Genomic DNA, 24,617 nt, shown 5'->3' with positions numbered 1-24,617 from the left:
GTGTTCTCATTTGTGAGATAGTAACGTAATTAAAGAATGCTGTTCGTACAGTACACAAGGCGCTCGGAATATATATGGTCTGTCTTGAGACAAATATTAGTCACGACCACAAGACAACTGTCGCTCTCTGGAGGGTTGCGATTCTCTTATCAGATAAAGTTGATTCATATAGCTCATCTATATGATGGAGAAAGATCTGAGAACAGTCTATTTTCTTTAAATTTGAAATAAGAGAATTCACAGCTGCACGACTCATAAAGAAGACAAGGTTGGGTGGCGCCGGTGGCGCAGCGGCTTAGCGCTGCCTGCAGCCTGAGGTGTGATCCTGGAGACCCGGGATCCAGTCCCCTGTCGAGCTCCCCGCATGGAGCCTGCTTCTCCCTCTGCCTGTGGCTCTGCCTCTCTCTCTCTGTGTGTCTCTCATGAATAAATAAATAAAATCTTAAAAAAAAAAAGAAGAAGAAGACAAGGTTATGTCCAGGAGCTTAAGGGAAATGGTTTTTTTTGCAGGATCACCAAAAATATACAAAAGAAAAAGTAAGGCCACGAAGCAGAGAAACCTCAGTGTAGATGTCACACCATTTCTTTGACATTTTCGTGAAAGTGATTCAAAGTATTTTAACTTGGATGTTTTCCCGCAGACACCCTGATGAGGGCAAACTGTAATTAGTGGTCTCTACATTGAGTTCTATCATTACTTCTGTGGATTTTTTTTTTTAAAGATTTATTTATTTTACTCATGAGAGACACACACACACACAGAGGCAGAGACACAGGCAGAGGGAGAAGCAGGCTCCTCCCTGCGGGGAGCCCGATGTGGGCCTCGCCCCGGGACCCCAGGATCCCGCTCAGCCGCCGAGCCCCCCGGGCGCCCCCCTTCTCTGGATCTAGCGGCCCTCCCCAGACCAGCTTACTCAATCAGCTCCAACATTTCCCACCTATCAGGAAGGAATCAAAGACTCATCCTAGACAAGTGTCTTGCAAAGGTGCCGTTTAGTTAGGGTTGTTTCAGGTTTCTGAGCGGTTTGGAGACATGGGGACAGAGCTGAGTCTTCCTGGGTAGGGGCACCTCTTGCCACCCGAACATGTCACTGTGCGGCCTAGGTTGCGGGCAAGCGCGAGCGCTCGATGCATCCCCGTGCTTGAGTCTGCCGCGGCGACTGCCTGGCAGCAACCTTACAGTCTTTTGGGGTGAGGCCCACAGTGAATGTTCCAGGCCTAAGCAGACACCCCCTAATGCTCGGTATTGAACAGATAGCATTCGGTTAAATACAAGGATACGTTTATTTAGACAAGATAGAGGGGGTCACAGCACAGGGTGCACAGACTGCAGCTAAACCCAAGCTGTCACAGCTTCCAAAGCCGTGCGAATGTGTGTGAACCCGAGGGTCCATTCCTGGGGTTGCTGGAGGCCGGGACAGGTGGCGGCCCTCCCCGTGGACACGCCGCTTGACTTGCATTTCACCTTGCATCGGTTACCTTGGTTCCCTGGAACTTAAAGGTGAAACGCATGAGTATGTTCACCTGCCGTGGGTTGTAGGCCAGGGCCCGGGGGCTGCGCGCTTCCAAGTGAAGGATTGTGTGGTTTGTGTGACTGATCCCAGCAACCGCTCAGGGACGCGTCCTCTGCCTCCCGGAGGGCGAAGCGCTGACTCCGGCCTCGGTAGGGCGACTGCTCCTGCTCGGGCGGGAGGTGCTCGGTCCGCAGGGTCCTGGGCGGTCCCAGAACTAGTTCAGAGAAAGGTGTTTGGTGCTTCCCCCCGTCTGCGGCCGCTCTGTAAAGCTGTCAGGTGTTTTGTGGCGCAATTCATTGCCGTGAACTCAGGTCACGGAGCTGCTCGCGTCTTCGCTGCCAGTCGTCCTGGAAGTAGTGCCGGGAACAAGCGGCTCGCGTCGCGCCCGGACCCCTCGAGCCCCGGCCCCTGCGGGCGGTTCAGGTGCGGGCGGCGCATCAGGTCCGGGACCGGGGCCCGGGAGGCGGCGGGGCAGGCGGGCGGGCGGGCGGGCGGGCGCGGGCTCCAGGGGCTGCGCCGCGGGAGGAGGTAGGTCCCGCCCGTCACGGCCGCGGTTCCCTCCCCCGCTGGGCGCCCGGCGTCCTCCCCGGAGCGCGCGCCCCGCCCGGGCTACCAGCCGCGCCCCCCGCTCCCCGCCGCCCTCCCGCGCCGCGCGCTCCGGGTGGGACCCGGCTGGGCGGGGGGTGGGGGTGCGGGTGCTGGGCGGGGGTGCGGCGGGTGCTGGACGGGGTGCTGGGGGTGCTGGACGGGGTGGGCGGTGCGGCGGGGTGCTGGACGGGGGTGCTGGGCGGGCGTGCTGGACGGGGTGCGGGGGTGCTGGACGGGGTGCTGGACGGGGTGCTGGGCGGGGGTGCGGGGGTGCTGGACGGGGGTGCTGGACGGTGCGGGGTGCTGGACGGGGTGCTGGACGGGGTGCGGGTGCTGGGCGAGGTGCTGGACGGGTGCGGCGGGTGCTGGAACGGGGATGCCGGGCTGGTGCCGGGCGGGGGTGCGGCGCGGGGGGGGGGCCCGGCCGGCGGGGCGGGGCGGGGGCAGGCGGGGCTGGGGTGCGGCGGGTGCCGGGCGGGTGCCGGGCGGGGGTGCGGCCGGCGGGGCGGGGGCCGGGGGGGCGGGGGTGCTGGGCGGTGCGCCGGGGCCGCGGGAGCCGCGCGCCGCGTCGCTGTAACCGGACACCCTCGCGCCCGCCGCGGTGCCGGCCACTTTCCATTCACTGCGAGGGGCTTGGCGGAGCGGCGCCGAGTCCGCGAGCGCCCTACAAAGAGTCGGAGCGCCGGGAGGAGGCGCCGCCGGGACGCCGCGGACGGCGGGCCCTCTGCGGGAAGGGCTGGGCGGCGGCGGCCCCGGCTGAGCCCGGCGACCCGGCCTTCTCGGTAAGCGGCGCCGCGCCCGGGACAACGGCCCGCGGACCTCGGGGCGCCCGCCGGGACCTCGGGGTCGGGGCGCCGCACCTGCGGGGCGCGGGCTGCCGGGGGCGCGGCACCTGCGGGGCGGCGGGACCTCGGGGTCGGGGCCCCCCGCGGAGACCAGGACCTCGGGGTCGGGGCGCCGCACCTGCGGGGCGCGGGCGGGGGCTGCCGGGGGCGCGGCACCTGCGGGGCGGCGGGACCTCGGGGTCGGGGCGCCGCACCTGCCGGGCGCGGACGGGGGCTGCTCGGGGCGCGGCACCTGCGGGGCGGCGGGGCCTCGGGGTCGGGGTCCCCGCGGGAGCAGCGCGGTGCCCTGGGGCGGGGGACGGCCCCGCCTTGCCCGTGGTCACTGGTGTGACCTGGAGGAGAGAACAAGCCGCGCGCCCCGGGGCCAGCTGCAGGGAAGCTGCGTCGCTGGGGGGCACGTGCCGGACCCCGTCGGGCCACCCCGCTCTGCGGACTCGGCTCCTGCGACCTGTCAGTTCGCCTCCGCTGTTACTCTTTGCAGGTTTTAGCAAACGTTGCTTTGGGGGGAGACCCGCCAGCTAGAACACTAGTGGTAGCAGTGTGTCAACATGTGTAGATATTGTCTGCCTGCTCAATTAATAAGGGGACAAAGGTCAGGCATATTTAGAGTTTTTTTTTTTTTTTTTTTTTTACTGTAAAGTCAACAAAACCAGGGAGCAAATTACTAAGAGACAGTAACCCCGTAAAATCAATTTTCTTCTAAGTTAATTTAGAGACGACAAGGTGAAGAGGTTGTGGAAGCAGGAAGAAACTGTTTCGTTTGAAAATTACCAACACAAACATCTCCAGGGTTTCTTCCTCCGTCTGTGTTGGGAAAGGCAAACAGTTTTGTTTCTATGTCTCATAACACGTGCACCACCCAGGAAGTCAACTGTTGAAAACGTGGAGATTGTTTAAAATGGCAAGTTCGGTTTAGTTGCGCCTCTTCTTCTGCATTCACGAAGCAGTCTTTCCCGTTCTTCCTGGCATTCCTTTATTGGATAAAATGTTAAGACTTTAATATTAAAAGACACATAACAGTGAAGATTAGCTTTGCTGTAACCTGCAAAAAAACAGATTTCTAGATTTAACTCGGTCATTTTATTGTAGAATAACATCACACTCAAAATGATACGATTTCTTTCACGGTCCGGGTGGGTTCATTTTGCATTTTGTGGCCACTAGAGCCGCTGTAGATCCCCGGTTACCCCCTTACCTGGTCCTGCTTGGTACTCACACATTAGGTAATAGTACGTATTAATTTTATGGCCACAGTTTCCAAAGGTAATGCTTTTCTCTCTGATTTATCTCTTGGAATTTTGACAGCCTGCTTTCTGCTTGATTTATCTTAAATATGCATCGCGGGGTACATGGTTCACTGGATTGCTCACCACTAAGTCATTGGTTTGAATTTGGCATCCGTCCATGGTTACCTCATCTGCATCATTTAACAGCTGCATGGTCATCTGTGTAAATTGGCAGACAACTAATTTGAGTGATTTCAGTGGTCAAGGATTGAGCACACATATATTTATGTGCAGAAACACCATTTCAGACATGATTACCCCAAAAGAGCTAATGAGGATGGGAGTGAGTGGGTGTGCGTGAAAGTTCATATGGCGTTTTCCTGCTATTACTGTATTTATGGTAGAAAGAGAAGTTTTCAGCCACTCATGCGGATTGGTACCATTCTCAGGTCTTTTCAATGCTATGTGATCATTGGAGGATCAAGTTTAAATATCGGGTTTTCCTTTAGGGACACGTTTCCTGGCTGCTTCGTTCTGCTTTAATATTAGCAGTATTTGCTGGAAGAGAAAGCAGTTTCTTTTCTTTTTCTTTTCTTCTTTTTTTTTTTTGCAAAGACTTTCAGACACAAATGAATCAAATCCAATTTTTCACATCTAAGAAACAAAGTCAGAGCACCTCCTACTGTTTGCATGACTGTAAACGTCTAGATATGTCTTTTGTGAATAGGTGCTCTGTCTAGATGGCTGGGTTTGTGTGTATCTGTGCGTATGTGAGGGGGTGTGCTCCTAAAATGTGAAATGATGTCTCACAAACTTGTTACCTCTCTTTTAAAGGTATTCTCCCTTGGATATTAACTTGCAAATCTGGAGAAAATGGCCTTCCGGACAATTTTCGCGTTGGTTGGAGTATTTGTTTGTTCTATCTGTGTAAAAGGATCATCTCAGCCCCAAGCAAGAGTTTATTTAACATTTGATGGTAAGAAAAGTTGATAAATACTCTGGGGGAAATTTCATTTGAAGTCTTTTTTAAAATTTCACATCCAGATCCAAACATTAATAACCGATTAAAGGTAAAATATTAACAACTGCTGATGAATTTTAAAAATTTTACTGGACTGCTTTTGGGATGACGTGGCTATTTTAAATTATTGGTTTATAGGCAAAAACCCTCTGTTGCATTTGCTTATGAAAATGCTTGAAGTATATCCTATCCCTTTGCAATTCTCTTCTGACGAGTCACCTGGTGTTTGAGAAATACCCTCTACGTGCTACTCCTCATTAGCAGACACGTCTATGCAGGTTTAATTTACTTAAAATTTTTCTTAAGAAATTTTAGTCTTATCCTACAGACTGATTTCTCCATATGTTCTAATGGTCCTTCTTCCATGTCCAAAAGGAGTTCCTGAGATTGGCAGAGTCTCCTACTTAATTGAAAAGGATCTAAAAGAATAGGTTGGGATTATGGTTTTGATTGCTGTTGTGTACAAATGTTATCTTCAGATGCTCAGGAAAATGGATGCGATTTCAAATTTGCACAGACATAAAAGGTGTAAGACGCTCTGAGGGACTGGTTTGCCAAATGTATGCATGAGCATTGGTATAGATAGTTCGGTCAGTCATGTAACCCATGCTAACTGGACAGATAGAATAAGAAATGGATCAAGAAGGTCATCTTGCCAAGTGGGGTTACTATATTTTTATGACTTCTTTCAACTTACTTTCTGTATAAACCTTAGTGTCATTGAACATATTTTCATTTAACTTGAGAAACAGTGTACTCTCAGACCTTTCTGTAGCAAAGTGTCTTTGAAATCCTCTGTTGTCTTGAATTTCAAACAACAGTATGATGGGCACTTATCAGTCAAATGGATATCTTTTTTTTTTTTCTTTTCTTTCCTTCTTAAGTCACCAAGGGATTTCCCCAAGGTTATCATAAGCACTGAAGGAACTTTATGTAGAACTTAGAGTGTGTGAGCTTCTAATTGCTTCCTTAGCTTCTAAGCCAGGCATTCTCCCTTAAGACCCATGGCTATTCAGTTAAGTAGTGGGAAAGGCCCCTGGAAGTGTCTTTTAAATACTGTGACATCTTGCAGTCTACTTATACCTCTTCTTCCAAGTTGAGAACTATGAAATATGTAATCAAATGAAAACTAAAGGCATTAGGTAGAAGTACAACTTGTCTCCTCTTTTCTGTATTTCTCTCAATATATAGGAAGATGGAGTGGTCTCACAGATTAGTTATCTAAACTTGTTCTCTCTATTACATCAAACTAACCAACCTTGTTTTTAACCCAAACTTAACCCGAAATGTGTAAATTTTAAAGACAAGTATTTCACCAGAGATAATCAATCACGTCCGTATTAGAAAAGACTTTTTTTTTCAAAGATTTTACTTATTTATTCATGAGAGACACACAGAGAGAGAAAGGCAGAGACATAGGCAGAGAGAGAAGCAGGCTCCATACAGGGAGCCTCATGTGGGACTCGATCCCAGGACTCCAGGATCACGCCCTGGGCCAAAGGCAGACACTCAACCGCTGAGCCACTCAGGGATCCCTAGAAAAGACTTTTATAGAGGAAATTAAGTAGTATAATTTTTAAAAACCAAACTTTAATACTAAGTAAGACAGTAACTGCTATGTATAGAGTGAATAGAAGTTATGATGGACTTTTTAAAATACTCTAATGGTTTCAAATTCAAAGCAGATTCTTGCAGAGTAAGACTGACCTTAATTTATAACATGTGTAGAATACAGCAATGTAAGATAAACTATTGATCTGAGAGTTCTAAAATATTTTATTCTTCCTAAGAGTCTTGCTAGAAAATAATCAGAAAATATCACTTAAGTTGTTTTAAAGAGATATATCAACTGGGAGAACAAATAATGAAATTCCATAATTTCTAAATTAGTACAAAAAATTTCTACAGGCAACTATATTTTAGACATAGTAGCATAGGAAAAATGCCTTGGACAAAACAATTGTTCAAATGTATAAATTTTAATCATTAATTCATAATCATTTTCCTAAGAAATTTGACAGTATAGTTGTTTCAGATGCCTTTTCTGAATTTCTTATTGTTTTAAGTTTCTCTTTGATTTTATGATGATTTTTCTGTGTGTCACAATGAGTAAGTAGCTGCATTTCTTCCAAAATTATTAACTCTTGACATTACAATATAGGACTTTATACAAGGTTGGCACATACGTGAATATATATTAATTAAAATACATATTATATATACTCGCTTTCCTTTATTTCAAAATTTCTATCACTATTTCTCAGCCAAAAATTGTGAGTTGGAAAATGATTCTGAGGAAATTCAAATAATATCAGGCTACATTACACAGAGGTCATTTGCATCTTTATATTCTTTCATAATGACCTTGCCTCCTGGCTCTTCTGTCTTTAATTCTTTTCCTTCACTATTACTTGGTCTTCCGCCAGTCTCTTTCTGGATGGGACATTAGAAGAATCCTCTCAGTGTTGTCTTACAGTCCAATTGACAATCAAAGTCAATTTAGAAATGTGTGAAACAAGAGATCTTTTCTCTCATCCAAGTTTTATCCCTTCTTCTTGTAGTAGAATGATGGAGTGATAACATTTGGGGAACAATGATTTACAGATTTGCCTTCCCTCTTGATCTAGTGCAAGGTCAACCAGATGGTCATCAGTCCTATAGGAGAATGCACTTCAGATGTTATTAATTAGTTACGTTTGTACAAGCTAAATCTTGCATGTTAAAAGAACTGTGATTCCTATTAGATACTACATTTTGTAATTATTATCATTCTAATTTTAGGCCAAATAGCTTTTTAAATAAATATAAAGTCATGCAAACACTTTTTGATTAAATCAAATTTTTGTTGAAAAAAAAATCCAGTATTTTGACAGATTCACATTTCAAAGCATTATGGACGTTGTGTCATTTTTCTCAGAAAATCTTGGAATTTATAACAGTCATAAGGAAAATCAAGGCTACTTATGTACAATAGACAAATTGGTTTTGCTTGTTAATATAAAAGGAAATGAAATGATTTTGCCCTTATCCAGTAGAGACTTTAGCATGTAGTATTTTTATGAAGCCAGGAATAAATACTGTACAATTTGATAAAAGGCATTGGTTGATGTCATTTTACAAAAAGTTTTTGAGCTTGAGCAAAATGGAAATACTGTTTATATTTTAAGATATAAAATGTGATTACTGAGTTAAATGTGTTAAGTATTGTTTCTGTTTAAAAGTGAGGTAGATTCTTACAATAAGATTACTTTTTCACTTGGTAATTTAGCTTGTGAATCAAAGATATTCAATTTTTTGACATGAAGTTGTATAATATTTTCTATCCTCACTATGTCTGTAGGATCTGTAGTAATGTTCTTTCCTTCATTCATGATATTGATAATTTGTGTCTACTTCCTTTATGTTCTGACTGAACCATGTAGAGATCAGTATTTTCCTTTTTATTGATCTCTTTAATCAGCTTTTGGTTTTGTTGGTTTTTTTATTATTATTATTCTGTTTAATATTTCTTTGGTTTATGCCCTAGAATGAAATTATCTTATTTCTTCTTGCTTTGGTTTAATTTGCTCTTCTATTTGAAAATTCTTAACATGGAACCTTAAGTCACTGATTTGAAAACTTTTTTTTCTTAATATAACCAGTGATGCTACAAATTTCCTTTGAAACACTGTGTATCATTGCTTCACATATTTTAATAAAATGTATGATTTTCAGTCAGTTCAAGGTGTCTTCTAATTGCTCCCCTTATTTTTTTCTTTTAGTCCCAAGTTATTTAGAAATATGTTGCATAATGTGAAGATATTTGTGTATATTTTATATATTTTTGTTGTAGGTCTTTGATTCAGTCTCTTGTGAAAGAACATACATAATATGCTTCTGATTCTTTAAAAAAACTATTAAAACTCTGGCACTGAAAATAGCCTACATAGAAAACAATGTATATTTTGCTTTTGTCACCTGGAATGTTTTATTAGTGCCAATTAGATTCAGTAAGTCTGTTTTCTGTATTCTTGCTGATTTTCTCTCTATTTGTTTTTTTTTTTTTTTTTCAATTACTGACAGAAGAAATTGAACTCTCCAACTATAATTATGGATTTGCCTATTTCTCTTTTCAGGTCTATCAGTTTTTACTTCATGTTTTTGAATTTCTGTTATTGGATAACTTACATATTTAGGAGTGTTATGCCTTCTAATGAACTGACCTCTTTTCCATTTTGAAATATCCCTGATTATTCTCAGTAATAATTATAGTTCTAAAATGTATTTTTGTCTGAATATAACACTTCTATCTTTTTTGTATAATGAAAAATACCAGCAAAATTTTAGTTATAAATAAGTGGGAGAAAATGTCTTGATTTCCAGTGGTCTCTAGAAGGTTTTTATTAAAATATTAGGAAATATGTTTAAATACATATATTTTTGATATATGTGAAAGTATGAACATTTGATTGGCAGTGTAGTGTAATGAGAACAGCATTTATGCGGACTATCAGGATTTTCAAACTTTCATTCCTTGCTAATTAACTCTGAAATTTTGTCAGACCTCAATTCTCCCAAACAGTTAAAAAATTGGGGGGCTAACTTAATTCTTAAGATCCCTTATTAACTAAATTTATATGTTGTTTTTTAATATCATATCCTTTCAGGAGTTCTATAATTATTCCTTTCAGTACTTTCAAAAACATTTTGTAGGAAGGGCCTGGGCAAGGGAAAGAACAAAACTAAGCATTTTTTTTTTTTTTAATTCATGGATTTTGAAGTTATACAGAGCTGCTTTTAAATCATAGTTGCCTGCTACATTCTGAGGATGCTACACTGGGTTATTACTTAATCCCCCCCAATCCAGAATTTTATCATCTGTAAAGTGAAAATAACACTTCATAGAATTGTTTTGAAAATGAAATGAATTAAGTTTGTAAAGTGTGTTTTGAGGTATATAGTGTACCTCTTATTAAAATAGACAAAGACTTGCATTAAAATTAATATTTATAAATTCCCTTAGGATAGAATTATCTTCTTTTGTACTATCATTACTTCCTCTCCACTTATGTAGAGACTGCCATTTGGTATTATTCAATAAATGTTGAATTAATATACATTTTGATGCTTCTTAACCACTCCACCTCCCCAACTAATACACTCTTAGTACCCTACAGTCACACTTCAGTGAACCTTTGTTTATTTAAAACAATGACAGTTACTAGCTAGAATGCAAAAAATTCTTCATTATAGCATTAAGACACAAATACTATGAGAGGAATTTTTGTTACTTTTTGCACAGATACCTTTAAACTCATATCCTGGTACATAGCTGATGGTCAAATATTTTCTATCTACTTCCAAACTTTTCCCACATTATACACTAAAGATTCAACATAGTCTGGGAATTCAACTTTTATATTTACTCTTTCTAGTTAATTCTCAAATCCCTTTATCTATTTTCTTCCCACATAGACATTTCATCTCTATAAATTTTAGATATTTTCTTCCAGAGAGTTTTTTTGTGTGTTTTGATTAGAAGCCCAATGTCCTATATTAAAGGGAAAAGACCTTATATATACACAGCTCTCACAGGGCCTTCAGTGTTGGCTTGGCAGGAATATTGCCTTATTAATCCTTGGTACTGTTGGTATGTGTATGTATATATATATACATATATATATATAGCATGTCTAGATATATCTAGACTTTTAAAGTAATTCACAAATGCATTATTTTTTAAGATTCTGGTTTTATTTCATTTTATTTTTTTAAAGTATACCACTTTTTTTTTTAAGATTTTATTTATTCATTCATGATAGAGAGAGACAGAGACACAGGCAGAGGGAGAAGCAGGCTCCATGCCGGGAGCCCAACGTGGGACCTGATGATCCGGGGACTCCAGGATCGCGCCCCAGGCCAAAGGCAGGCGCCAAACCACTGAGCCACCCAGGGATCCCCAAGATTCTGTTTTTTTAAAGTGCAATTTTTCACGAAAAGCTTGAACTTAATAGGAACCCTACCTACTGGGATACCTGGGTGGCTCAGTAGTTGAGCATCTGCCTTTGCCTCAGGTCTTGATCCCAGGGTCCTGGGTTTGAGTCCCACATCAGGTTACCCACGGGTAACCTGAGCCTGTTTCTCCCTCTGCCTGTGTCTCTGCCTCTCTCTGTGTCTCTCATGAATAAATAAACAACATCTTAAAAACAAAAAAGAACCCTATCTACTTAGTTTACTACTTATGATTATCATGGCATAGTGCATGGCTTGAAATTGTAGACAACTACTTGCCTCTCTTGGGACATTTAAGAATACCATAAAACCTCAGGAATGTGGGGGCATGTAGGATAATTTCTAATCTACTTCTGTACCATGATATGAAATATATCTATAAAAATGTACCCATAAAATAAGACAAATATATATATATATCTCCATATAAATATCAAATATAGGTTATATACATACTCCTACAGTAATAACTGTTAAATAGTATATTAGATTTTTCCCCTTTTTCCTTTGGTGAGTAAATTGAAATTTATTTCGGAATATTTGGTCTTTGAATGCTTTTTCTGTGTGGAAATTATTAGATCCTAAAGTCAGTATTTTAATTGAGATTTATTTATTGAATTAGTTGATCTTTGAGCCTATGAGTATATATATTATTAGGTTACTTGAAATAGCAAAATTCCTTATTTGTTTAAGATTGGATGTCAACTGTAATTCAGGAGTTAACCAAAATTATACAGTAGTACCACCTCTGTTACCATAAAGCCAATAATTCAGTCATGCGCATGTTTTATTTCTCCAGTACAAACCTCTAAGATATCAGACATTGTTTTTTTTAAGTAATCCTGATAAACACTGGATTATCATTTATATTTACATGGTTTTTTATCTAGAAACATAATATCCTGAAATAAAGAAGTAGGATGTCCCCCCATCTCTCATCACTTTGCTCTTAAATAAAGAAGCCTGGGACACACATCCACCCCACCACACACACACACACACACACAACACAACACAACACAAAATAAAATAAAATAAATAAAAGAAATAAATAAAATAAAATAAAATAAAAAGTAAAATAAAGAAGTAGGATGCACTCAATATCCCATAGGTTTCAAAAGGCCTGAATATCATTATACTGAATAGGCAGCTGTCTGACTCTACTTCAAGTTTTCTTTTGCTTCAAAACTCATGAGTTATAAAGGTGTCTGTGTAAATATATAAAGCACTTATAAAGCTATGAATACTCAAAAAAATTCACTGATAGATGCATGGCAAAAAAGTCAGTTATTTGTTTTGGCTATTAATTTTCTGCTTGTGTTTGCTAAAACGAAAAATATTCCATACTACTAAATGGTCCCCCATCCATTGAAGCCTGGGAATAATTGCCTTAACCTCAAAAGGAAAATGACGATTAAAAGATTAAAACTATATAAAAATTCTACTATTTGCATACATTTTTCCTTAGCTTGTATTTTCCAATTTTCCAGCCCAGGGTTGAATTTTACATTTACATGTACATGACAGTGGTTTAAAAACATAAACATGTCAGTTTGGGTTCTGTTGGGAAATAAGTATATTAAGTGTAGAGACTAAGCTTGCATAGGATTATCCGTTCTTTCAGTTATTTGTGATTCTTTTTTGCCTTCTTTCACTGCTGAATTTTCCATTAATAAAATTGTCAAAGTCTCCAGGTCATCAATGGTATATAAGTGAAAGATGATGGAATTTTACAAAACATCTTTTATCTTTTAATATCTGCCTCATTTGACAAGAAGCTTAATTAAACAACAAATAAAAGGACCCCTGTGAAGTAGTGAGCTAAACCTGAAAGCTGATGAATTGTTGTTGGACAATAAACTCAAAATAATAAATTGTCTCTTTATGAACTCTGGTAGCATTAACATTACAAGGCACATTTGTTGAAAACAGTTTGTCTTATGGTTGCCCAAGAGATAAAAATAAAGCCAATTGTTCTTGATTTCTCCATTAATCTTGGAGAATGTTCATTCTGGTTGTATTGAATCTTCTGAAATATTTAGTTCTTGGGAAAACTTGTGTTAAAGCAGTTTGTTTTCAGTCTCCTTCTGGTAGTTTCAGTTAAATGCCAATTAAACATCTTTAATAACACCTTCATATTTTAACAAACCCAAACTCAACGAGGAATGCTGCATGAATAAGAAAGTCAGCATTCTTCCCCCTGTGAGAGTGTCTTTGAAATCAGGAAGGGATTGATGAATACAATTGTGAGTGGGACACTACCTAAATCATAGAGTTTTAAGTAGAGGAGCACTAAATTTGCGTTATAAAGAGCAAGTTAAAACTGTTTTAAATACAATGAGGACAGAAGATGAGAAGAAATCGCTATGAAATTTCATGTCTATTTTTTCCTTAATATATGTTGATATAAGATTCTAGTAGTTAAAATGAAATCTCTTTTACTGGTTTGAATTACAGACGTTTTAAGTAGTACAAAGAATGCCCCTTGATAAGTATTAGGGTACACAGGTTACAATGATGTGCTCTGTTAACGATTTTTGGGGAAAAAAAGTTAGAAACTATTTTCTTGTCATAAAAAAAGTAATTCCTATTCTCAATGAGTTTTATCAGATTCTAATAAGCTTAGTTCGGTTGCCAAATGATGATGCTGTGATGTTAAGCCATTTCTAAAGGTACACGTTTCCCGCAACTGCGAACGAAGATGGGATACTCCACTGATAAGAAATTAAAAGGGTGAACTTTTGCACTGTGTTTTTCAGTCATGTCACCAAAGCAATTCCATGAAAAAAAAAGAAAAAAACTGTGTTCTAGTCCATGATTATTCATAGTAAACAATTATGATTGGACTCTATGTTGAATGAAGATAGCTTGAGTGATGCTAGATGGCTCAACATATAATGTTATTGAAGTATATTTGATAAATTGATATACAATATTATATTAACTTCAGGTGTACAACGTAGTGATTCGATAATTCTAACCACTACTCATTGCTCACCATGATAAGTGTAGTCTCTATTTGTCACCACAAAACGTTATTATTTTATTATTTATTATATTCCCTACACCATACTTTTCATCTCTGTAACTTATTTTGTAACTGGAAGTTTGAACCTCTTAATCTCCATCACCTGTTTTGCCCAACCCTCCACCTTCCTCCTCTCTGACAACCACCAGTTCTCTGTATTTATGAGTCTGTCTCTGTTTTTTGTTTGTTCACTTGTTTTGTTTTATAGATTCTATATGTAAGTGAAATAATATGGCTTTTGTCTTTTTCTGACTTATTTCACTTAACATAATACCCTGTGAGTCTATTCATATTGTTGTGAATAGTCATATGTCATTTCTTTTCATGGCTAAGTAATATTCCAGTGTGTGTGTGTGTGTGCGCGCGCGCGTGCGTGTGTGTATGTGTATCTGTCTATACCACATCTTCTTTATCCATTCATTTATTGATGAACACGTAGGTTGCTTTCATAGTCTGGCTATTGCAAATATTGTTGCAATAAACATGGGGTGCATGTATCTTTTCAAATTAATGTTTTTGTTTTCTTTGGGTAAATACCCAGAAATAGAATTACTGGCTCATACGATATTTCTATTTTTATTTTTTAGTGGACCCTCCATGCTGTTTTCCCTAATGGCTGCACCAATTTATATTCCCACCAGCAATGCGCGAGGATTCCCTTTTTTCTGCACATCCTTGCCAATACCTACCTGTTATTTCTTGTCTTTTTGATAGTAGCCATTCTGACTGGTATGAGGTAATATCTCGTTGTGATTTTGGTTTGTATTTCCAAGATGATTAAGTAACATTGAACATCTTTTTGTATTGACCATCTATCCATATGTGTTTGGAGAAATGTCTATCCAGGTCTTCTGCTCATTTTTTATTGGATTTTTTTTTTTGGTGTTGAGTTATATGAGTGCTTTATATATTTTGGATATTAAGCTCTCATTGGATATGTCATTTGCAAACATATTCTCCCATTTAGTAGTTTGCCTTTTCATTTTGTTGATGGTTTCCTTCATTGTGCAAATTTTTTTGAGTTTGAGAGGGTCCTAATTTTTTATTTTCGTTTTTGCTTCCCCTGCTCCAGGAGAAAGGCCCAGAAAAACATTGCTAAGACTGATAATGTTCAAGAGATTACTGCCCATGTTTTCTTCTAGGAATTTTATGGTTTCAGGTCTCACATCTAGTTCTTAATCCATTTGGAGTTTATTTTTGTGCATGGTGTCAGATAGTGGTCCAATGTTCATCTTTTGCATGTGGCTGTCTAGGTTCCCCAACACCATTTATTGAAGAGATTGTCTTTTCCTCACTGTGTATTCTTGCTTCCTTTGCACAGATTAATTGATCAATCTGGGTTTATTTCTGCATTCTCTATTCTGTTTCATTGATCTATGTGACGTTTTGCGTCAGTTCCATTCTGTTTTGAAATCTAGGGTTATGATACTTCCAGTTTTTTTATTCTTTTTCAAGATTTCTCTGGTTATTCAGGGTCTTTTGTTGTTCCATACTAATTTTTGGATTATTTGTTTTAGTTCTATGAGAAATAATATTGGTATTTTGATTGGGAAAAAATTATTATTGATATTTTGATAAGGGATTATGTTGAATCTGTAGATTGCTTTAGATAGCTTATTTTAAATTCATTCACATGTTGGTCAAATATTTTGATATGTTATTCACATAGATTAAAAGTATATGTTACATACCTTTCATTGCAATTTTTATTTTGGAGAATAAACTTAGAACTAAAGATACATGTTTTTCCATTCTTCATAGATGTATGCTACTTTGTCATCTATGTTTCAAAAATACTTTGGTAATTTATTTGGTTTTATTATAATAATCACTAATGTTAATATTGCCTTTGTACCCAGCATTATTTTTAATTCTCTAAACAACACTGTGAATTGGGCGCTATTTTTATCCTCATAAAATGGAGATTCCAAGAAAGTAACTGCCTGAGGTCACAGGGATGGAAAAGGACATGATTAAAGCACAAGCAGTCAGACTCCAGAGCCAGAGCCATTTTGGTAGATGCTGCTAGAATTAGTTTTAAGACTCACAAAATCACAATTAAAAGAAAATAACTTTTCTCTAAGAATGAAATGAAATAGAATTCATTCTTTATACCATCCCTAATTACCCTTTCAATTTTGGATTCATCAAGGTGAGGATGAGGGAATTACTCCTATGGAACTTATTCCATTGCAGTAGGTGAGATCTCCCTTTGTGGCCGTGGGAGTAAGTCTGAGCTCAGACAAAGGATAACTATAGACAAATTTATTTTTCATTCCCTTCAGCTCACTGTGCAGATATATCAGAGTAGTGTCTTCATAAGTTCAATATAGCTTACGTTTCCTTAAAGAAAAAAAATGACTCAAATGTTCTTTTTTATGGATACCATTGCAGCATCAACTAAATATAGCACTGGATATGCTCAATTTTTCCATTTCCTAGGTATCTTTTATATGACAAGGTATAAAAAAAAACTATCATTTTGGTTTTAGTTCCATTACTGTCAAAAGTATGGAGAAAGAGAGCTGTGAGCTTTGGCAAATTCCAGCTTTCTTTTGCCTTCTGTGTTTTCATTTATATGTTCCTGAGGACCACTGTTGTTAATGAAAGCAAATTTAAAAGCAAGGAACAGAAAAGTTAGACATTTTCTAACACAGAGTATGAGTTGGCAAGAAGGGCACATAAAAAGCAGAGCTAAGTGCTGAGCCATGTGCTATTTTAGGGTAGCACTGGCCCTGAAACAATGTGCTGAGCTGTAAAAGATGGCAAGTCCATTCTACATTTCCAAGGTGCATGCTTCTCAAAAGCAATCTTTTCAACCTTCCCTCTTTTTTCAGTGGGAATTAACTGCCTTGGAGAACTCAGTAGTGAAATGTCACTGTTGCAGAGTACTTTTAACTTTTTTGGAGAATTTCCACCAGTTGTGTCATTTATTACAGAACACCTATGAAGTAGGTGGGCATGAAGGCCCGGAGAGGCTGTTGTGGCTGGGGACCTGTAGCTTGATGGTGGCAGAGACAAAACTAGAAGAGAGGGTATGAGAAGAGAAACGCTAATTATAACAGTGCTTGTAGAGAATTCTACAAATGTGTATTATAAAATCTGCAGAAATACCAAGCCATTAATATGAATATTAACAAATTTGCCTCATGTTATTCGCTTCCCAAAGTATGTGCAACACTCTACCTTTAACACTCCCCAAATCTTCAATTAACTACTGTTTTTTTAGCAATAGATTACAGATTCTTATGTCAAACTTTCAATATATTTAACCCTATATTGGAAATGTTTCTGAATTCTCTTTGGAAAGATTGAGGCTATACATAAGTATCAAAAATTCAAATTTTTATTTGTGTCTGAGTCATGTAAATCGATAAACATACTTTGTCTTGTCTTGCCTTTCCCAATTACGACTCCCATAGCTAAGAGTTTTGGTTGTTGCGCCGTGTACATCAGGATACCATTTTCCTCTTTCATCAGCCCCTGGAATAGAGAATTCTATTCTGCTCACTTACATGCTGCCTTAGAAGGAAAACAATCATTGATCTGATGTCCTAGTCTCAAGTGATGTCAGTGAAAATGCCTAATGTTTTTGCCTTTCTCAATTTTGACACTTGCTGAAATATTTAACCTATGTAATTCTTAAGTTACTAACTCACTGAAACTATTTTCTTATAAAAAAAAATAAGCAGGTACCAGACTTTGAATATAAGATTGTTCATATTTAACCTTCTATATAACGTAAGGGCTAATGTCCAGTCTCTAGTCTCCAAGGACTTGACAGACCAAAGGAGTAAAAGCAATATAATTTTGCAAAAGATAATTGTTATTCCTCTAAGAAATGGGTCAGACTGCTGATCTCAAAACAAAACCAAAACAAAACAAAACAAAACAAAAAACACCTTGATTCTCTGCCGAAGTAAGAGCACTAGCGAAGCAGTTGCTAAATTCTTTCATGAAATACATATTATTTCCCTAAGATGGAGTTTCACTTTCTACTTTCTTTTCTTTTTCTATTGTGTTTCACAACTGAGTAGGACCTTCCCAAGTGTATACTGTCTTGTAAATACACAAACAGAAATTGAGAATTCAGGAAAAAAAGCTATTGTATTCTTAGTGTTGTTTTTAATATATTATTTATATTTTCTTATGTTAAAGTTTCAAATACCACAAATTTATTTATATAATAATTAGGTGGTTAGTTTGGTAAACACCTCAGTACTTAACATGTGGCCGCAACACAGGTGTCCATACAGTAACAGCTCGGTGTGACCGAGCTGAGGAGCAGAGCAAGAAACTCTAGTGACTTCGGTCTCTGAACCAGGCCTCCTTCCCATCACTGATGGTTAGTCATGGTGAGAACAAAAGGACTTGCTGAACCTACCAGAAGGAGGTAATCCATTTTTACTGCAGGTAACAGAAACGGGAACCTCTAAAAGGAATGAATGGGGCAAATCATATGTAAAGACACCACAAATACCTAAATTTGTTCCCTACGCTTGCTGCTTTTCCAGCCAGTAAAGTCTTGCAAGCCATGTTGCTAGTGTTACTATAGTTAGTGTGAATTGCCAGGAGTTAGCAGATTCCAATTATAGCATGTGAAACATAATCTTTCATTATGGGCTTTGTTTTCTAAAATCTTCATTTCACAAAATTTAGATTAGAAAAGACCTCTTTTGGACATCATTTCGTCCAAACTGTGTGAAGTGCATTGCTGGTTCATTCATTGCTGAAATTTGATAGTGGACACAAGTCTGAAGGTTTTCAGACAGCACTAACAAAATTAGAAACCGAGAGTAAAGGGAGTCCAATACCCTCATGTTCCTGACCTTCCTTATTTGGGTCAGGAAGGGGTGGTATGTGTTCTCTCAAGTGTTCGAGACCATTCCGTGTAAAACACAATTCCAACAGAACCGTAATTCTTAACACAAGGACCTTTTTTGTTTAATGAATAAATGAATAGCACCAAAGTGATTATAAAGGTGGCTTGTGTAAAATAAATAATATTTGTATTGAGTTTCATTATGAAATTAGAGTTCTGTCTCTAGGTATACAAATCACTCAATAGACTAGCTTAAAAAGCTTTCAGTAATGAAACTTAAGATGATGACTATGCATGTAAAAGTTCTGATAATATGATGCAGTGAGTATTTTGGAGCTCTTTTTATAACTTTCCGACCTCTTAAATACGCGCTAGTAATTACAATTCAAGCAAAACCAAACCTCATGGCTTAAATTATCCCTTGATTTGAAAAGACTTATTGGATAATTTATTTTGTGTCAGTTGCTAGTAAGAGCCTTAAACATTCTCTAAATATTATCAGCCTGGCTCTGTATTTACATACAACTGCTATTATGCAATAATGATGCAAACAGTGGGAAGCCATTGGAGTCTCATTGGTATTATATACAAATCTAGGTCTTACTAGAAACTCTCTTTCTGGCATCAAAAACTTCCAACTTTTGCTGGTCCATCCAGCTAGATTGTTGCTACATAAATTCAGACTCATGAGCTTTCCCCACCCCCACCCCCCGAACAGTAATACAACATTCCAAGAGACCAGAACAGTAAGCTGGAATAAAACAATGGGTGTATTGTCATCACCAAAAGGAACATTTTGAATTTTATTAGAAGAAACCAATTAAGATGTTATTTTCAAACACAGGGCTTGGCATGGCTTCAGAAAGTTACTTCCTGGAATCAGGCAGGGGTTTAGCTGGCACAGACAGAAGATCTTTAGCTTAATGTCTTGACAGGTTTAATGCACATGCAACTGGGACTTTTTTTCTTTAAGCTTATTCTCTTAAAAGCATGCTTCCTGCCACTGTTCAACGTAATTGCATCAATTCCATTTTCCATTAGGACTCAAAATCTGCTGATATGACTGGAGTTCTAAAACCTTTGTGTGAAAATCTAATTATGCCTCATCTGTTTTTCCAGAGGATCTTATAATGCATATGTTGTAGGCAGTTGTATGTTTTTTATTTTGATATCTAAAGTAGGATAAGCAAAGAGATCTTTATGCCAGCATTACATACTTTCGTTACTTGTTTAACTGGATCAACAAGAGTGGTGTCAACAATTTTCTATTACAGGAGGAAAGGAACGTTCAGTAGGCTATATTTCGTGGAAGAAGAAAGAACACATTCTGATTTGTTACAGAATAATAAAATATGCTCATTTCAGGTGAAAGGAAATAAATGATAGCTTCTCTTCTCATTTATTCCTATCATAGCTATGTCTCTTTTACAATTTATTTCTTTTCAGCAGTTTGTCTTTAGAGAATCTTGTATGATCACCTGCATTCATTGATTTAGCTCATCTCATATCTGTCTACTTTCCTGATGTGTATCTGACCCTTTTCTATACGTATTCAGTTATGTGTAGACATTTCAGATATTTTTTTTTTATTAGAAATTAAATAATTTAATTAGAATAATTAAATTTTTTATTAGAATAATAATATTTTTATTATTTAAATTTAATAATTAAATTTTTTTATTAGAAATTAAATAATTTAATTAGAATAATTCTAATTTTTCATTAGAAAAATTTTTTTATTAGAATAATAATATTTTTATTATTTAAATTTAATAATTAAATTTTTTTATTAGAAATTAAATAATTTAATTAGAATAATTCTAATTTTTCATTAGAAATTTAAAGGGCAAAATATACTCACTCATCCAGCACTTTATCACCTGCTTTTGTTTTCCTCACGTCCCCCCTTTGGTTTTTCTTCTTCTTTAATTGAAGTAGAAAAAGATTACCAAGCTCAGCCTGAGATTATTCACAGAATGGTGAAAGCCTCAGAGCCCAGGCTGCTGATGGAATGTGTAGCAGGAATGGAGTTAAAGGTAGCCTAGAGTTAGGACATGTCATTTAGTCATGCCTTGGAAATGAAATCCAGTGCCCTAAACACTGAGGTGAAATTGTCTTTAAAACAAATAAGCAAAAAAAAAATAATAATAATAATAAAATAACCATCTTTGGCTTCCAATTTTTACAATAAATACTTGATACTAAAATTAAATGTTAAAACCTTTTCTAAAATTGCTTCTGGATTAAAAAAATGGATTTTTTTTTATAACTAAAGCTAAACTTGATGAAGTCGGTTTTGAACTTAGATCTTTTCCAAGACATGCAGATATCTGTATTAAGTGCCCGCAGTCAAATTACATTCACCTGAAAGTGGAACCTGGGAGATCAACTGATTGTTGGCAAATTATGGGTCAAGAGGAGAAAAAGCTTTTAGGCTTTTATAAACTCTGTTGTGTCCATCTGTTTCTTCTTCCTTTGTTTCCCACCCATCCTCCCTACTTTAGGTAGATTCCATTAATACATCATTTTAAATTAAAAAAAAAAAAAAGACTCAAAGAACTGCGCTGAATTCCAGGAATATTTTCGAGCACCCACCTGTGTGGTGCTGTGTGTTGTAACTTTCTGTACAAAAAAGAAGGATGGCATGAATCCTCTCTTCGGTGACCACCTGTTCTGGTCAGCAGGCTTAGCCAACGACGTACAGAACTCCTCTACCAGGTGCAGCAGGCCATAAAAGAGGCACAAACGACTCATAGAAGAGGCCAGTTTTTAAATAAAAACACGATCTTAAATTGTTTTAGAATATTGGCTCTAACCGCACTGTGGATATTATTCATTCTGCTCACAGGGGTTATAGTTTCATGGTTATAAACTAGACTGAGAGGGGAGTTCAGAGGAACACCACAGAAGAGGTATTTGCCTTTGACTAAAGGTCTCCAAGCCTCTGAGGCAAAGCACTTTTGCTTGATTTTATTTTGTTTTGTTTTGTTTACCTCCAAATTCCCAATGTTGCCTGTAACTCTGCAGAATCATCATCACTGCCTGACTGATCCATTGGCAAACAGCTTGACTCCAGGTTGCCAGACTGTCTTTAAGCGCCGCGCATTGAAAATCTTCAACTGTCTATGGAGGTGGTAGGGATGGGGGATTGATTTTATCCTCTCCATTTTTTGATTTCCAAATCTCTTCTTTGCTCACAGTCCAGCACATGTGGGCATGCTCTCTCGCCTCTCCCCTTCTCCCCCCTCCTCCCCGACACCCATCTTGGTCATATTCCAGGGATGAAGGAGCCTCTCTTAAAGACCGGAGGTCCAAAATAACTAGGTCTTCAGGAACATCTTCCATGCCCCAAAAGGAATTCCATACCAGAGGTCATGCTTTCTCTGAGCTTTCATTCCCATCAGCAGTTTGCTGCTACATCATTAGGCTACAAGACAGAAGAAATTAAGCCAGGGGGGAAAACCAATAATTCTGTATTTGGAGAATGACGGCTTGTGTTAAACGTAAGGCCTCAGAACAATGATTCTCAACATTGGCTACACATCAGAGTCATCTAGTAGCTTTAAAATCCTGATGTCCAGACCACACCCCGATCAACTAAGTCAGTATATTTGGGGATAAGGCATAGAAACTAGTGTTTTTAAACTACCCCAGGAGATTCCAGGCTGTAGTCATGTTAGGAATCATTGTCTCCAAATCCTTATGGCTCACTTTCTGTGAGAGAACATGAACTCTCTGAGGAGTTTTTAACAATGTAAGAGAGATGTATTCAACCGATTGTTCTAATAGTTTCCAGGATAATGCTAAACAATAACGTTTGGCCCCTTTACCCAACGAAGATTTTCAATGCCAGAGAAATCATCGTTAGTGTAGCCATGATGCAGCTTGAGTGTTGACAACCCATTAAGAGTGAACAGCTTTCCTTCACTTACTTCTATGTGAAATGCAAAGATCCATTTCAAAGCCATGACCTGGAAAATTAGACTCTATTTTTATTTCCTTTATATTTTGAAGTATGGTGACATCCCAGTGAGGTTCTCAACAATCTAAGCTAGGACTTGATTTACATTACATCCCTGGTCATAGAGTCTGCTGCTAAGAAGGTTAAATCAAGGTCTGTGCAATGGATACTCCCTCCTGGACAGTTTCATTTGTATGTGCTTTGTGTCTAATTGCAGGATAACAGACTCTCTAGAAGGTGAAGAGCTTATAGTTGGTAATGATAGAGGTAGGGAGGGTGAGAGTAGGTGTAAGAGAGAAAGAAGTTACCCATAGCAATGGGAACAGGTTCTATTGTTTTTTTTTTTTCTATATCCTTCTTTTTCAGCCTCTTCAATGAGCATGATGCATAATAGACGCTTAATAAATACTTGAAAACCAAAAAGCAAATGAATTATATCTGCATTAGCAAAGTAGAGTACTGGAGGGAAGCAGAAGCAGGTCAGAAAGTACAAAAACTGAATCAAATTCTTTCTGACTCTGAGCTGCAGGATCATAAAGGTCCAATAATTCAGAGAGACCTTTCTTAATACACTTTTAACCTTCTTAGAAAATTATCTTGATTTAGGTCTCTGGGCTTAGTAGTGTCATCCTACTATTGTTATGAAGGCAGGAAGGACATGGCTTTTATTAGCTTAGGAAACATATCTACATACTTACAAATAAAAAGATTTCTGAAGCAAAATACCATGTATAAGGGTAATGAGAGAAATAAAACAGTGTTATGAGCGTGTCAATAAACAGAACACAAAATGAGTACTGGGGGCCTTTGAAAAGTCTGTATTGACTATAAAGGATATGTAATATTTACTTGTTTGTATTAAAACAACATGAGTTAAAAACTTGGCCAATGTCAGGAGCTCTACGGTGTATGTTTCAATGTGTCAATATGATGTCTTTCATTAAAGGGAGAAAACTTTGTGCCTTTGTGGAAGAGAGAAGTTTAACACCTTGAAATGCACAATATACATAAAATGGACAAATTCCGGAAAGCACATTTTGCTCCTTGGATGCAGTTTAGGAAGAAGAAGAGAATTAGCTATTTATTAAATGAAAGAGCAGCAAATGATATTCTAGGACATTGTGTGTTTTGAGGATTGAGTCACGTCAAACTAAGATACCATTTTTTTTCCTAAGCTTCTACCTTAACTTTATTGACCTTTAATGGAAAGATGTATATTTTGCCTTTAAAAGAAATGATTAGATTTGGTGTGCTCCTGTTATTTAGGACTTGGTAGCAAGTCTTGCAAAGCATATAAACAAAGCAAAGTAAATGAAGACCTAACAAATAATAAATCCTTAAGATATTTCCAGGAATAAAATATCAATATCTGGCTTAGTAGACTTTAAGAATACAACTTGATGTGTCAAAATGAAAATTTCACAAACAGAAACTACTTTCGTAAAATACTAAAATAGCCATGTTGGTAAATTTTAGGGTTATGAATCAAAGGAATATTTCCCCTATCGCTTATTTGTTTGAAAGTATCATTGATAAAAAAAAATCATCATTTAATTCTAAAATGACAAATGGAAAAATTGCTTGACTTTTTTTTTATAATATTCAGGTTCCCTATTTATTT

At 38.6% G+C, this 24,617-nt stretch overlaps 1 protein-coding gene across 2 annotated transcripts in view; it reads left to right on the top strand.

The window, feature by feature from the left end:
- The first annotated feature begins 2,657 nt into the window (after window positions 1-2,657).
- The window catches only part of SEMA3C (semaphorin 3C), a 192,490-nt gene continuing 170,530 nt past the window's right edge, over window positions 2,658-24,617 (top strand). The window contains exons 1-2 of one of the 2 annotated variants that reach the window (XM_055301023.1): window positions 2,658-2,884; window positions 5,008-5,149. In XM_055301023.1, coding sequence (XP_055156998.1) covers window positions 5,047-5,149 — 103 coding nt within the window. In that variant the 5' untranslated portion in view covers window positions 2,658-2,884; window positions 5,008-5,046. Of the gene's footprint in view, window positions 2,885-3,679; window positions 3,849-5,007; window positions 5,150-24,617 lie in introns of those variants that run through there. The other variant, XM_055301024.1, reaches the window with a different exon arrangement.

Source organism: Nyctereutes procyonoides, unplaced genomic scaffold, assembly GCF_905146905.1.
Source record: "Nyctereutes procyonoides isolate TBG_1078 unplaced genomic scaffold, NYPRO_anot_genome, whole genome shotgun sequence".
NCBI classification, from domain to species: Eukaryota; Metazoa; Chordata; class Mammalia; order Carnivora; family Canidae; genus Nyctereutes; species Nyctereutes procyonoides.
The sequence above is the reverse complement of the archived record's forward strand: the minus strand, read 5'-3'. Positions and strand labels throughout refer to the sequence as shown.